This window comes from Hypomesus transpacificus, chromosome 25 (assembly GCF_021917145.1).
Source record: "Hypomesus transpacificus isolate Combined female chromosome 25, fHypTra1, whole genome shotgun sequence".
NCBI lineage: Eukaryota > Metazoa > Chordata > Actinopteri > Osmeriformes > Osmeridae > Hypomesus > Hypomesus transpacificus.
The window spans coordinates 5736962-5753472 of NC_061084.1; the positions used below are offsets into that span (position 1 = coordinate 5736962).

At 40.0% G+C, this 16511-nt stretch overlaps 2 protein-coding genes across 4 annotated transcripts; both read left to right on the forward strand.

Annotated features, from left to right (window-relative positions):
* Positions 1–5173: 5173 nt before the first annotated feature.
* On the forward strand, positions 5174–9110 carry LOC124487049 (thialysine N-epsilon-acetyltransferase-like). Of its 2 annotated transcripts, XM_047049064.1 has the most exons (6): positions 5174–5380; positions 5841–5892; positions 6131–6214; positions 6755–6856; positions 7156–7196; positions 7530–9110. In XM_047049064.1, the coding sequence occupies exons 1-6, from the start codon at positions 5318–5320 to the stop codon at positions 7695–7697; spliced, it is 510 nt and encodes a 169-aa protein (XP_046905020.1). In that variant the 5' UTR covers positions 5174–5317; the 3' UTR covers positions 7698–9110. The 2 variants fall into 2 exon arrangements, with proteins under 2 accessions (XP_046905020.1, XP_046905019.1); XM_047049063.1 differs by lacking the exon at positions 7530–9110 and having other exon boundaries at positions 5181–5380; positions 7156–7523.
* A 311-nt stretch (positions 9111–9421) lies between these two features.
* Positions 9422–16017, forward strand: tnfsf12 (TNF superfamily member 12). Of its 2 annotated transcripts, XM_047049176.1 has the most exons (7): positions 9422–9754; positions 9955–10193; positions 11435–11516; positions 13024–13080; positions 13209–13247; positions 13361–13491; positions 13646–16017. In XM_047049176.1, the coding sequence occupies exons 2-7, from the start codon at positions 10020–10022 to the stop codon at positions 13904–13906; spliced, it is 744 nt and encodes a 247-aa protein (XP_046905132.1). In that variant the 5' UTR covers positions 9422–9754; positions 9955–10019; the 3' UTR covers positions 13907–16017. The 2 variants fall into 2 exon arrangements, with proteins under 2 accessions (XP_046905132.1, XP_046905133.1); XM_047049177.1 differs by having other exon boundaries at positions 9423–10193; positions 13209–13232.
* The last annotated feature ends 494 nt before the right edge of the window (positions 16018–16511 follow it).

The window sequence follows — 16511 nt, forward strand, 5'->3', positions numbered from 1 at the left end:
AGTATCATCAGCAAGTTGTCAATTACAGAAATAACCGATTGCCACTGATTATAGTGATAATGTAATTAATAAGCAGTTCTTTTTGTCCAAACTCATATACAGAAAGGGATTTGATCCTGTGACCATTGACCTGCAGTCAAATGCTCTACCCCAGAGAGTATTTCTATCCCTCTCATGTTAAATATTGTGATCAAGCTGAATACTATTCATAGACTCTACCCAAGGTTTCATATATGATATATATACAGTCTATTGACCCTAGACTCCACTCAATGTAAATATTATTTTCCACAAATGACTGCTTGAAAAGAGGAAGTTGAATGAGGGATGGGATAAAAATAGTCATAATGATTTGTGATGTCAACACACCTATGTACTGCCTGCATGTGTAATACATAAGAGCCTTCTGTGTGAGTGTGTGTGTGTGTGTAGGTGCGTGTATGTGTGTGTGTGCGGGGGGAGGGGTGTGTGTTATTTGTGTGCAAAAATATTTGGCAACCAAGTGCTCTAGTTCTATGTCGCTGAACCTCATAATGACATGACTTACATAAGGATTATCTATCCACAGCCTGTCCTTGAACTAGAAATATGACCCCTTGATAAACCTTGAGGAAGTAATTTTGTACAATAAATGGAGAAGTACCAAAGGTATTTTGATCATTAGAACAGTCTGAGAATACTCTCTATGACATATGTAAGACCAATAATTTGGAGGTAGCTGAAAAGCCAGTTCAGAGTCATATTGATCAGTCAAGTCAATGAACAATCCTAACACTGATATATAACTAAGTTGAATATATTTTACAATGTAGATATAAAACCGGATATTACTATTGAGTTTGAACTTCTGTCTGCATCAGGTGAAACATCTAACCAGAATAAGTTGAGGATAGCTGTAGCTAATTGAGCTAACACTACTATGAGATTAGCCATACTGTACTATATTGTATTTTATGGTCCGGACATTGGACATGGTAATGGTGTGTTTTGTTGATGTGTGTATTTGAGTGTGCATGTGTGTTGTGTGTGTGCAGGTATGTATAAAACTGTATGTGTGAAAAAGAGAAGAGCATACAAGAAAACTAACGAGTACATATCTGTAAAAAAAACACATGAGAGGGAAAATAAGAAAGAGAGAGCAGAGGAAATAGAACAAGATAGTTCGGCCTAGTTTCAGTAGAATCTATTCCCTTCCCAGACTCTGGAATGGTATTACAGAAAAGACTATCAAAAGGTCTCCCCATACCCCACCCAACATACTTTCTCAGCACAGTGACACAAATACAGGCCTGTTCCCAAACCTGCTCTTAGAAGGAAATTCTGCTTTTCTATTGGGAATTACCAGCAAGAGGTCCAAATGTTTTCTTTTGTATTGTTCCTTTACAGTTTAGAATTATAAAGAATCCATAAACAACACAGCCTCCAAGCTCCAGACAGCTTTATCTCATTATTAGCAGTCAAGAGGGTTTTTATCTCTATTATGGTAACCAGTCTCGTTCATACATACTCAAACCCCACTTAGTCCCACACCCCTCCCTGGCTCTCTGCCAAGGTGTCCGCTTTGAAGGTCGCTACTGCAAGCTTTGAGGAACTATTTCCCCCGAATTCCGCCAGGCTATGCACCCTTCATGAAAGTGTGTGAAGCCTAATTATAATATGTTCCCATAAAGCCAATGTGCTCTGTACAACGTTTACTACAGAGAAATACAAAGTGGCTTTGTTGTTTTGTTGCTTACCGTACAACGTTTTATAGGTCAGAGTGGAATGATGAATGACCCCCAGGTTGTGTGTAGTAGGCTTGCCATAAATACTAGTGGCAGTTTGTGGTGTTGTTCATCAGAGCTGAGACAGTTATTGACAAAGGTTGCTCTGTGAGTTCTCCTTTCTTGCTACTGGTCTTAGCCTTAATCATTTTCTTGGTAAGACACAAACAATATATACATATAAAATCTATAAACACATATATAAATGCTGTGTCATTTTTAACACATGCTGCATTATAGCGTCCTGAGCTACAAGCAACAGATGCTTAAATATACTGTGGCAACAAGTTCACTTAGGTTAGGATAGCTTGACTGACTTACCAACGTTCTGGGTAACAAGTAGATTTGGTCAAGACAAATACAAATTATTAATTTAAGTCGCCTTTAGTTTGTCTTATCACCTGTTAGACAAATGAGTAAATATGGACATACTAATCTTTTTGGAACCCATGAAAGGATCAGTTATCCACTATGTAGGCTTACTGACCACATCAAGGGCTTGGAGCCAAAGTTAGGTCATATCCCAGATTTTACAAGGAAGCCAAAACAAATTTTTCCCTAAACTCAACATTTACTGTTAAGACTTTAAGTTTTCTTAGAGTAACAACCACGGTTCATTGTTTCAGTTGTGTCCATTTGGCACAGAAGATATTTCACTGTAAGCTTTTATTTGATTTATAATAGGCCTACTCATATTTCCTCTACACTTAACACCCCTTCGGCTCAAACCCCTATTGTAATATTTTATCTAGAATGTCGTAACAAGTTATTGTTAGCATACAAGTTATTGTTTAATTTTCGAACGAAAGTCCGATGACCAGGGCCAGACGTCAAGTGACCAATCCATCCTGAGTCACATGACAAACGCTTTAGTGAAGGCGGGCGAAGCAAGCGTCTGCCCACTCGTTTGCCTCATGCTATGACATAACGTCTGCACATTTCCTATTATGGTTCGCAAATGGCGTTTAGGATTGCAGTGGAGTACGGGAGAATTTCTTTGCTTTACGATTTTCTTTTCTGGTAGCCTGGTATCTCTTGCGGGAGCGTTGCATCAGTCTCACGATGACTTCATTTCCTTTTGGCTGTCAGACACCATGCGTTGACTGTGGTTGTACTAATAGTTTGGGTGAGGGGTGGTTCAGGGGAATTCCTACTATCATTTGAGTTTTTCTCACACCCCACCTTTTCCAACATCCACTTATCCTTGTACACAGTGTTAAATATACCGTGGTGCTGCCTTACCCAGGCGCGTGTTTGTCTTGGTCGCCTTTATAACACGATGGTCTGGTAGGCTAAATAGGCTCTGGTTTGTGCCAATATATCTCAACAGTGGAGAAAGAAAGAGGGGGTACATGCAACTGCTTTGAAATATCGACAATATCGAATTCATTTGTAGGCAGCCCTGACAACAACCGCTGGAGAACGTAGCCGAATTGAAGGCGTCTAGCAATTATTTATCACAATACCGTTCCTCAAACAGTGGGCTGGGATGTTGTTGTTAGTGTTGCAGACCATGTTATTTGTTAAAGAATCCCAGTTCAACAGCGTAAATAGGCTACACTCAATATGTCCAAAAATGGGCTTGATGGGACTGGTTGGTTGAAGGTACAGGCCTTAAATTTGTTGTAGGCCTTTGTTTTGACTGTCTGATACCCATTGGGACTTTTACAGTATTTTACATCACTACATTTTCTAAATGGTGGTGTTGACGGATTTTAAATAAAAAAGCTCAGAACCAATCACAGAATAGACTAAACAGGAAAAAGAGGCAGTTTCCTTTACAAACCAAGAGGGACTACCAAATTGTTTGTGAGGGGAGAATAACACAACACCAGTCCCTTTGTTCAAATAGAAACAACTCTTTAGATGCCTCATGTCTAGGACTTTAGCCTACTTAACATGTATTCATTTGTACAAGGCTACTTAAGTATAATAGTTTTGTTGAAGCAGAGGTCTACTTGCATTCAGTATATTGAGTTTATTTTGTGATACTGACAACAAAACGTTACATTTGGTCAAGCAAGTTGACATAAGTCATTACCTACCTTTTATTAAAGGTGTCAACTGGTTACGTAATGTGAATATCCTTATATTAGGCCTTTCTGATTTACATTTACAATTAGTTATTTAGCAGAGACATACAGTAAGTACAGGGAAATTCACCCCGAGGCAAGTAGGGTGAAGTGCCTTGCCCAAGGACACAACGTCATTTGGCACGGCGGGGAATCGATCCGGCAACCTTCTGATTACTAGCCCGACTCCCTCACCGCTCAGTCATCTGCCATACATTCTGAGACTTATTTACTGAGACATGCCCTTCATCAATGTCTCTATTACACACGTAAGCCTACACATAGGGCCTATAGTGAGACGCAGCCTATTACACCTGGCTATGTAAAAAAAAAGTATTCACTCAGAAATAATTTCGATGGAATTAGGCAAATATCATGGAGTAGCTATTTTTTTGCGTTCACTAGTTAGACATTAGCAACTAGTGTTCACGATTCGCACCCCTAACCTACTTATTTACAATATTTCCATGAAAAACCATAAGGGTCACGCTTACGTCATCACCAGACCCAGGAAAGCTCATGAAAAGGGTGGCAAGCTCTGCTTCTGCTTACGCGGAGCTAAAGAAAACTACCGTCAGTCTGTTGAGTCAAACCGCCTGGCTCCCTTAAGCGTCGGAGCTATAAATAGACGCAGTTTGGGGGAGAAAGCTTTAAACGAAGGCTTCAGCAGGTCCCCTCCCCAACTCATTTCCTCCCCACCCTGTACCCTTCTCAATGAATGCCCAAGACTATGACAAATCCCTCAAACCTATTTTTAGCTTGAAGTACCCACATGTTCCTTCTTTTTTGTGAGTAAATACTTTAACACGGGATAATGATTAAACCAGAAAATAGGGGCATTAGATGGTCCTATAACTAATGGCCAATTAACCCTTTAACGAAAACACCGTTGAAAAGCAATGTCTATTATACGACATATTTTTTTTAAAGGTAGCTGTTCAGTTTTGTTGCAGAATATGTCTCATATGGTTGTCTTACCTGCAAAACATTATCATTCATTAGGTCCATGAGATAGGTAAGATGTATGAGATCATTTGGTTATTTCTAGCACTGATAGGCCTAATAGTCACATGGTTAAATGTGCGTCACTAGGCCTCCACAATTTTTTTAAAAGTCACATTAAAAAAAAAAGGATAATTTTCAGCTTCCTTTAATTATTTGTAAATAACGTACTAAATAAATGAGTCTATGGCCAGAATAAATGTTTCAATAACCAATCAGACTTAAAAGGCAACACACACACGCACACTACACAAATAAACTCAATTGTGAAATAGCCTACACTAGAATTCTGTAACCTATATTTCATAAAGCCTACCAAGAATTCCCTTAGTCACCACTGTAAGGAGGGCGCTGTTATGTTACCGGTTTGATTCTTGGCGAAACGAGTTATCTCCCTTTCCTTATTTTTTCCCGGATCAGTCGTTATTTAGTTTTTAATTACATAACATAATCCCCCATTATACATTTACATTAAACGACATGGATTTCACAATTCGTGCTGCAACACTCGAAGACTGCAAAGACATTGCGAGGATGATCTTGGTGAGCGGACATATCTACTTATGCGCGAGTAGCGCGGCCCCGCACGTGTTGTCGTCGTTTCATAATTACGTTATAATATGCATACAAATTGCGTCAATGTACATTTAGATCCGTCATCATTCTGATAAAATGCTGCATATTTAATTAATCCATCAGTTCCTTTTTCGGCTGCCTAACAAAAACATTACAATACTGCAACGTATCCTGTAGGCTGTGCTTCTTTGATACTATTGACGGTATCACGATGACGTGCAGTGACATATGACAACTTTATCATTGAAAGATGGTTTGTGCTGTTGGCAAATTACAATGTACCGTTATAAACTGCTTCATAAACAATAGGCATGCCCTCCAGCCGTTTAGGTTTTGATAGGCTAAATATCAGTATTGCCCAACAAGCCCCCATCCAAGTGAGGACTGGATGACTTTGGTTGAAATTGTTCCCCTTGTCTACCTACAGGAACTGGCTGAATATGAGAAAGTGTCAGATCAGGTGAAAATCACACAAAGAGGTAGGCCTATATGCTATTAATTATATCATATTTTTTCTTTAGAGTTCATCAGTACCTAGTTATTACCTGTCATCAGAAGTACCTATTACTCAGTCATAACTAAACTGTGTGTATGTGAATGTAATTGGCTCGCAGTATTACACAGTTGTTAGTCGTCCTTGATCATAGGGTCCCTACTGAAGCAGCTTCTAATTTGAGGTTCAGGCTCTGTTAATGACCATGTCACTCATCTGTGTAGACCTGGAGCAGGATGGGTTCTCCAAAAACCCGTTCTTCCACGGTATCATCGCTGAGGTGCCAGAGCAACACAGAACCAAAGAAGGTGAGAGAGCACACGCATCTGAAACTGGACTGTGCTTTTGTCTTCTTCAGTTTGTCTACTCCACCAATCCTTGCTGTGAATAAAGATATAAAAAAAATGATCATCCAAATTTAGTTGCAACTATTACATAGCTTGTCGGAAATGAAATCTGCGATAATTGGCTTGGTTGTTAATAACGTAGTTCTTTCGGTTAGCTAATTGTGCTGATGAGTTGGCCACTCTGACTTCCAGTTATGTAATGGGACAGCTTCTTTTTATTAGACCACCAGAACGAGAACATTTGCATTCCAACTGCTGTCCTGGTCTCTCCTTTCCTTCCATGACATCTCTTTTTCCGCTTCCAGAAGAATCATGGTGGTGTCCACCTGGTTAATCATTCTAACATCTGCAAGTCTGGTTGACTGTGTGTGTGCATGCTTGGGTCTGCTGTCTGTAGAAAATGCAGTTCTCATTCATACAGTACAGGCAGTGTGTTTAAAAACACATGAAGGTAACATGAGCGTGTCTGTCCCTTTGTAACTGTAGTGACTTTGCTTGCAGGGCATTCAAAGGTGGGCTATGCCCTCTACTTCTTCTCCTACAGCTCGTGGAAGGGCAGGGCTGTGTATATGGAGGATCTGTACGTGATGCCAGAGTTCAGAGGTCAGTAAGCTCCCTGCCCAGGGCTGTAATCAGTTGTCATACTTTTTCTTTTTCTGTCACCTCAGAGAACAAAACATCAATTAAATGGCTTAAAGTTGACATCTTATTTTACTATGGGATTCAGTTATAGGATTGGAGACTTACAGACACGTTCATTGTCAAGCTTGCCCTGTTTCTGTTGTCTTTGTGATTTATCAAAACGTAGAACGATGACTCACTGAATGTAATTGACATAATGTAATAAGCACATTGACATTGTTATCAGCCACTCCTTTACTTTGTGTGTTTTGTTCTGAAAGGTAAAGGGATTGGCAAGGCACTGATGAGCAAAGTGGCTCAGGTAAGGGAGACGGCACACCGAGGCAATGTGTTAGTGGTCTACTTTCATGCAATGATGTTGTGTTACCACTGCAGTTTTATGCTTGCCTCTGGATGTATGTATTATTATGTATGTGTGTGTTTGTTTGTGTATGTGGAGGAGAATCTGTTTGTTTTACCCGCACAATTTTGTCGTATCTGTCCTGAAGCATTTGCTTATACAATATCATTCTTCTATGGGAACACAATTAACCCCTAACAGTTAATTTTCCTAACTGTGACAGTATTATGTGTCTCTTTGACCTTTTCATATATGTGGTACTCCTAACCTCACTTGAACACCCCTACACTCTAGTTGGGCCTGGCTGCTGGCTGCACTCAGCTGAACTTTGCTGTTTTGGACTGGAACAAAGCATCTCTGGACTTCTACATGAGCCAGGGCTGTTTTGATGTGACTGCGGACCTGGGCTACCACTGCATGCGCTGTGAGGGGGAACAGCTTGAACGCCTGGCACAGCCTTAAGCTCAGCCCCCCTTCCTGGGTTCATGACCTCTGGTTCCTTACAGTACCGAGGTCAATCAGGGATAAAGGTAAACTCATCGGCCCCGTTCCACTATTTTCAAGATGCACACTACCCTTTCTCCTTGATCTGGGATGATAGTGTAGATATATGGGTTTAATGTTTTCCCATCGTTTATAATCTTATACAGCGATGCCAAATCTGTATTATAAACGGTGGTGATTCGGAAAAGATGCAGTTTTAACATTTGGGTTCAGGGCCAACTCAATGCAAAAAGGCTGTACTTGACCGGGGCACTGCATATCGTATCGTGTTTTGAAAGAGTGATGTGTCGTGAGCCCCTAGCACCTTGTCTTTACTCATGTTACAAGACTTACACTTATTGATACCATGTGAGAGCTCTGGTTTGAGGAACCAAAGATACAAACATTGGTACGACACAAATGGTAAGGTATAAGTGTTCTGTTTTTGTGAAGCACATTGAGATGTTTGAAATGGATTCTTGGTTTCCATTTAAAACAGGACTGAATCAATGTAGCTGCTAATAAGTGCACCCACTCAGGCTTGTTTATGCAAATGAGTTTCCTCTTGGTGAAGGGTTATCGGTTGCAAATCTGGAAATATTTAATACTTTTTTTTACATAAGAATTATTTGCCGTGCAATAGTGTGAAGAAACGGTCAGTTAAATATTCTTGACATAAGTTCATCTGTAGTGCGTCATTCCATTTTAAGGTATACTTCTTAGTGCACAGAAAAACAATTCCATGCAGAGACCGAGCTACAATAGAGCAAACTGTTAAAAAAAATCCTACTAACCTCTACTTAGTGTTTGTTTACCTCCTATGTGTCTGAATACCTTCAACAAATACAGTTTGTGTCTAAATAACCACCTCATAGAGATATTGAGTAATATTGTGGACTGTGAATAACATCACAGTTACTTAGTATTAGTGTCATTCAAGTTGTTTCTCTGATATGCATACTTAACAGTAGTAGACGTCGATTTGGTTTACCAAATGTTATTGTTACATTTCTGTGATGATCGCAGTGAGGTTATTCCTTGTCTTTGAAACTGGTGCTTGGACATTTTAGATATTTTGTGCAATCAGCCAAGCCTTTTAGATTTACTTTTAGAGTGAATAATGTAATTCACGTGTGATCCGTTCATAAAATGTTTTTTTCGTCATGAAATGTGAGTGTTATTGTGATGATGTCACTAGTGCACTACATAAAATCATGTTCCCTGCCCTAGAACCAGTCACATGGTCACTAGATGGGTTCTAACCCTGCTGCTACCATGTACTGTAGACTGAAAGTGTTTAGTAAACATTACGAACAGTGTGAGAAACCGTCTAGTTGAGGTGAAGAACAAAATGTATGTCTACATTGAACATGTCAAATAAAGTATTGTGACACTAACTATATGCCAGTATTGGGGTATTAATGTAAATGCCAACTACCCGTGCTTTTAGTACATAGAACAATTTAAACCAAACAAACATAGTCAAACAGTAAAATGTGTGATTCTACTGCAACAGTGTACAGGCATAGGTATCTTACTTTCAGGGCTATAGTACGTGCACTGGGTCAAAAGACAAATTATTCCATTCAATGAGCACATCAAGTCAGTGAAGGGTATGCAGGTCAGAAGTGGCGTATGGCCAGCCTTTTATAACTTGTACATTAGGGCCACCTTGTGGTCGCGTCGGGAAGTTACAAATGCACAGAGCTGTTCCTTCTTCACTGTAATTTGACGAAGCTCAGTATGTCTTTAAATTTTGGAAGAGAGAGGTGCTGGCTGGTTGTTTACTTTAACTTTTTGCATTGCATTCATGTGCCTCATTGGTCTGGTGAAGGAATATTCATATTTTTGAAGGGGGGATGGAGCGTGCATGGTCATATGTGGTCTGTCCCACATAGCCTACAATGACCCCCAGCAGGCGGTAAAAGGGAAGAACAGAAAGAAGCTGCGCTGTGTCAACGAAACAAGTGGGAGAAGGATGCAGCAGTTGATTTAACATCCCCACATCTCGAGCATTTGGACACAATCTGTATACGGTATAGATAGCTAATTTGCTTAATTTAATTAAGGAAGTGAAGCTTGCTGGACGTTTTATTTAGGCTATTTGATGCTGGACTGTTTTGACAGAAATGGAATGGCCTGACATTGCATACAAATAAAATAAATAAATCCGATCAAACAAATGACATATACTCGTGCGCCTGATCCAGAATGTTCTGGAATTCTGTCAAAGCAGGATGAAGTTACAATGGCAATTTGAGAAAGTCTGCGATAGTAGTTGACTTGACAGTCTGCACGACAATGCAACGAGTTCTGCAGAGAAGAAGAGCGAGTAAACTTCGATTCCTGTGGGCATTCATGGCCATGGTCGCATTGTCGCTCGCCGCTTGCAGCGCAATGTTAACAGTGTGGACTTGGCGACAAACTAGGGACCTGTCCCAATCCTTCAAAACATTGCAAGAGCGACTGGAACAGGTATGTATGAAAGTGCTTCTCACTTTGCATAGGTTGTTTCGGTTTTTATTGCATTTATGTAATTTGTTACATTAACTTTTTTTCGAAGTGTTTGAAGAGTGTTATGCAACTTTTTTGATTCTCGGTTACGGGAAACCTCGTGGGGGTCTGTGGAAAAATGCAAAGCTTACTGCTCTCCCCCTGTCTCCCCGCAACCCAGTGGTGCTAAATTGTACACTAACAGTGGCCACGTCTCTGCTGGTGTTCTCTGGTTTGCTGTGGCACTTTTATTGCTTACCAATAAGTGTTCTCTAGCGGTTAAGTTATTGCTTATTTTGCGTCTAAGGGACCCTTGCCAAGTTGAGTCGCTCTACCGCCAGTTGCATTCCAATTTTAGTCCAATTTACTGGAAAACCCTTGAATTCTTTGGCGTGAACCCACATTATAGGCAACTCGCTTGCAGTGAAGCGTATAGCTGCTTAAATCATTACACTAATTGTGGTTAAGCGATTTGCAACATGTACAGCCTCCTTTTCAGGTAACTTGAAATGCAATGCACCAAATGTCTGCGATTGAAATGCACCAGCTTTAAAAACATTACGTTGCCACGCAGAACTTTGATGAAAACATTGCACGCTGGGAAAGACAGTTTGACGAATTCCGTCATTCAGTCACACAGATCCTGCTTGTGCACGTGACAGTTAAACTGTTCTGCCAATCATTGGATATTCATTCCATTCACATTTGCATTTTCCAGTCTACCCATACCCAATCTCAAGTTTACAGTTTTCTACAGGACCTCAAACTTCCTCTTCCCTTCGCACTCCTTACTCCCTTTATAAAACACAGGCCTCCTTTGGCATACAAACTGTACAGGCCCCATCTGAAGTTTAGAGAAACTTTGCTGGCTTGACAGAATTCATTTTTTTCCCTTCCTGCTTCACTTTGTGCAGGGGAGTTAAGAAATGCCAGGAATGTGAGGCACTAAAACAAGCATTAGGTGTCACAACTGGTTTAGGAGGAAATGGCTAACCTATTATGAGCCCCACATTTAATTGGGAGTCAGATACTGGTAAGATTGGATGTTAATGTGGTTGCCTGAAATCTCATGGATGTGTATACTGTGCAAGCCAAGTGAATGTCATAATAAAAAGTACCATGATTAACGTGATGGTCTTCTGTCATCCTATCTCTCTCTCTCTCTCTCTCTCTCTCTCTCTCTCTCTCTCTCTCTCTCTCTCTCTCTCTCTCTCTCGCTACAGGTGAATTCTCAGCGAAAGGCTATTTTTCAGCTCATTCTGGAAAAGAGAGAGTTGCTGGTGGGCCAAAGAGTAAAGAGAGACGGTACTGTTTGTGCTGGTCTTTAGAAGTTGGATGTAATCCAAATACCTCTACTACAGAAATCTCCCTCTATCACACAACACAGTCAACAACATCCCAACAAACATAATATACTCTTTTTTTTTTTCTTCTTTCGGGAACAACATTTTAGCACCACCAGGGGAATCTTGGCTGGTGTGACACCTTGGTTAGGTCTCGTGGGCACCCGTTGCTAAAAGTTGACACAGGAAACAGTAGGCAGCTGGATGACCGATTCAAAAATTACAGGTCTGCCCTGAACGGACTCAAACCAGCAAAACCAGCTGGCACGAGGAGTCAGCCCACGTTGCACGCTTAAGAAACAAAAGAGATTTTTAGTCTGACAAGACTATGACAAAAGCTATAAATTTTTTAATGTAGAGTTTTGGAGTGTTTTTCAGTGACCCAGCATTGCAAAACGTATAGTATCGATAGCGTCACCACTGTGCAATACTGCTATGGAATTGCTAATCTATTTTGGGAAGTACATTTGGACAAATGTATCTTCTATACTGGTTGTAGTCTAGGTTTGTGTAAGAGTAGACCATACATCTAAAAACTCCAAATGGTATTAAGTACAATATTCTCCTTCAGTTTAGATTGACAGCTTTCTTTCAATCCTTTTTTAGGGAAATACAATTGATCCAAAACTTCTCTCAAAGTCTCTATGCAGACCCACAAAAAATACTAATTATATACAGTCACCCATCTGACCTATCTGACCCACTGTCATTTTGGCAGTTTTCTATCTAAGGCTCCATTCAAAAAAATGCATCATCTACAGTATCTTAGAGATATCAGGGTTTGCCAGCTTCAGTTGATTTAGTAGAGGTAAAACAACAACACTGTAGAATACCAAGAGTACTCATTCCCCCCACCCCATTTTTCAAGGTCAATTATATTTATTATGATTGTTTGAGTGCTGGCCATGGCAGTTGCACAAAACCTTTTTTTCTGACTGGGTCTTTACAACTCCTCTGTGTTCTAAAGCTGCCAAATATGCTTCTCTATGTGGCACACTCTCAGACATACACAAATACACACTTCTGCAAAGGTTTTTGCGCTTTATTTTTCATACTGCTTACTTAATCTTAATGAATCCCCAATCTTCTGTTTAACATATCACATCTACCCCTCTCTCTTTCCCTCCATCTTTATCTCTCACTTGGTCTCTCCCCCTGTCTGCATTCAGTGTTTTTTAGTTGACTGAAACCATCTGGCTCTGAATATAGCCAAGATCAGAAAAAAGCCCACATTCACTGACTGACAAACTAAGAGTTGAAGGAAAGATATCATTGCAAGAGAAGGAAATCCATCTCCATCTGGTTGTATAGTTAAAGTATTCAGGTGGAAGCTAAACGGCCGCAAATGAATACACGATGGCTGCTGAGATAAAGCTCTTGATATTATCTTCACTTGGATAAAAATGGTGGCTGGTTTTTCCCCCACTCTGTCATATTAACTCATGCTCTTTCCTCCTTCCCTTTGCAAGGGAGAAGCAAACGAGAGAAGAATGGAAATGGCAAAAAAGTAGCTTCTCATTTTGAAAGTAAGTGGCTTGGCAGATTTGCAGAGGCTTTGAATGGAGCATCTGTTAAAGTGGTTTCAATCATACACCGCTATACGATTGCGGCCATAAAATCTTAATTGACTTTCCCTTCTCTGTCTTTCCACTAGTTACCAAAGAGTCCTATGAGAAAGGTGAGCGCAATAAAGGTGAATGATGGCAAAGATGGTTGAATATGATTTTTTGGAGTTGAGCTAGTCCCTCGCTTTTTTATTGTTAACCGTTTGTGTGTGTGTGTGTGTGTGTGTGTGCGTGCATCTAGTCGGACAGGACGGCTTGATAAAGGGATGGATGGAGGACGAACAGTTGAATATGAGTAGGGCTGTCAGGTACAGCAAAGAGACTGGCATCTTCACAGTGGAAAGAGCAGGAGTCTACTTCCTGTACTGTCAGGTGAGAGTCTGGGAGTTGTAGTTTCCGTTTGCCCCTCTTGCTCCTCTGAAAGCACCCTCTTTCTACATTCACAGAATTGACCTCTATGATATCCTGTACCAATTCATATAGTACCTATGGGACTAAACCTATGAATCATCTTTGTCTCCATCAGGTGTTGTTCAATGAGCACCAGTCCCAGTATATAAAGCTGGATGTGGAGGTCAAGGGTCGCAGAGAACAGAAGCTGCAGTGCATAGAGGGCTATGGGACCACTCCGGCCGCAGGCTACCACCAGTTCCATTTCCTCAAACCCTGCCAGGTGTCTGGCCTCCTGCGCCTAGAAAAAGGGGCCGAGCTGAAGACGAAAACCGGCCCCGATCTCAGCCTTCACACCGGAGGAAAACATTACTTCAGCATCTTCAAAGTCAACTGAGAGGAACCTTTTATTGAACCGTTTGCTTTACCCGGACCTCTATCAGTGGAACACAGACTCTGTGATCAATGGATTCATCAAAAGATTTATGACAGGGTTAATTTCATGTGTCAGATGTGAATGACTTTCTTTTCAAATACACAAACATCTGGTAGAGAACTAAAAGCACTTCGAGACTTACTAGAGAAACTTCACCAGCTCTCTAGAATCTGTCCTGTTGGTTTGAGGGCCAACCAGCCAGTGAACTGGCCCAGCATTTAAGAACTGAACTTTCTTAATGGACAAAAAAACTGCTGTGGATGTTCTGGAAATGTTATTGTGCGATGGGGACCATATTGCGTATCGGTTACATGTTAGAGTCTTTGAACTTCTGTGTGTGCAAAGATTCTCTGCACTTTGCACTTGTTTTTTAAAAAAGGATGTAAAAGGAATTCCAAGCAGCATACAGACTGGTAGCTGCACTCACTTTTGCAAAGAGAAATTGAAAGGCTTTCCTCACGTTTCTGAAGTCTATCTATATTCTGCAGAATTGCTGTCTTTAAACAGGTTGAAACCATCATCTTATCCAACCTTTTCTGATTGTGAAGTACTATATTACTACTTATTACATGTTATTATGTTTTTGTAAGATCATAATTAATATTATGTAAAAATATAGGATGAGATTGGTAATTTTGAAATGAAAAATCACAGTGAGTTATATATAGTTGTACATTTTGGATGGGCTAATATGCTGCTTGCTGTACTATTTCAGAGTTGTATTAATACAATACTACTAGATTCATATTGTATTAATACTCTACTCGACAGTAACATAGTATTTCTATCAGGTGGTTTAGCGCTTACACTCTTGTTTGTAAGTAGTTTGTGTACAGTACATTTATATTAGTTTCTTTTCAGCACTTAACCACAGCAATAGAGTCCTCATTCTTGTTTTCATCTCAAAACGGCTTAAATAACCATTTGACTTCATTCGTTCACTAATGGAGCATGTGGTATTGCGATGTAGACATATTTCCTGTCAGATTTCCTCATCTTTTTCCTCTTCCTCTTTCATTGCACCGCACAGTCCTTTTCGGACCTCACATTTCCCTGTCTGTGCCCTTCAGCACACACACACACACACACACACAGGCATGCAAGTGCTCATGTGCACGTGCGCTCACATGCACTCCCTTTCCGAGCTCTCACTTCCTGAATGTGAATCTTAAACTTGTAGCTCAAAGGCTCTAATGACTTGTGCTTTCCTCCTGTATAGACTTTCCTCCCAATTATTTCCTTTTTTTTTAAATGTCAAAGTTTATTACCAACTTAAAAATACTTATATTGCACAAAGAGGTCTGTTTGTGAACATACATAGAAACAGGGCAAGGAAGAGGATGTCTGGAGAAGAATTACAAATATTTGTAAAATATTGAGTGCAGTACTGGTAAAAAAAACAGCATTTTCCCCATTTAATGGTTTCCTTGTCCTCAATTTAATGTTACTCTGATATTGGAAATTAGGAGTGCTGTTCCATAGATTTTTGTCAATTTAAGGAGTCTTAACATTTTTATTCAAAACTCATTTTGGTCAGAGCTTTGTCAATGTATGGCAGATGGGTCTTGTTTTCTCAGCATTCAGATATCCTCACCACTGCTGTTGCTGAATAGTAAATAGGGTGAGGATTCACACTACAGGAGTTGTTAAATCATAACCTACTGGTGCATTCATCACCTGTGTCATCATGTGTGATTGACAGCCCTGTCGTTTCTCAAGACGTACACCTCTCTCTCTCTCTCTCTCTCTCACACACACACACACACACACACACACACACACACACACGCACATACACTCACACACATACACACACAGAGGTGTTCTCATAGGGAGCTGGAGGATTCATTCATGTACGTCACCATCCTAGAGTGCTTCATCTCCCACACACAGTCTGTCGTTGCTAGGCCATGGAGCTAAAGCAATAGTGACCACAATGCCAACCCTGTATTCAATAAGCCAGTTAAAGTACAGCATGTGGGTGTTGATATATAATTCCTGTTATTTTTAAAGGATCTTCTGGTTGTCTTTGGAACTATTTCAGATTGTAAGAATACACAATTCCAGATTTGTATGGTCTCATTTCATTCGATTTTATTACAAACCAAAAAAAAGAAAAAGGAAAAAAGATGTATCATTATTGACACGTTTCACTGCCACTCATCAATTGTTCGGCACAACAACGTACACTGTGACACAAGATACAGAGAAAACATTAAAAATAAAAAATTCTATGAAGGAAACTAAAGAAAATAGAACACAAGTGCTTGATTCAACAGAACATTTTAGAGGAGGGTTTGCAAAACACTTCCTATTTTGTAAAGTAACTGGTAAAATGCTTTTTGACTCTTCACTTGGTACGCTAGTGTTGAAGGTCAAAAGCTTAGGGAAAATAAATTAGATTCACTACTTTAATCATTTGAAATAGGCCCTGGTCTAACTAACATTGGACTATTTCAGCTAGCATTTACAGAATTGACATAGGATTAGTTTTGACTTTACAGTTACAGCTATGTTTAAGGCGTATTTGTTGATACAGTATATAAAATGTACTCAATCCTAATAA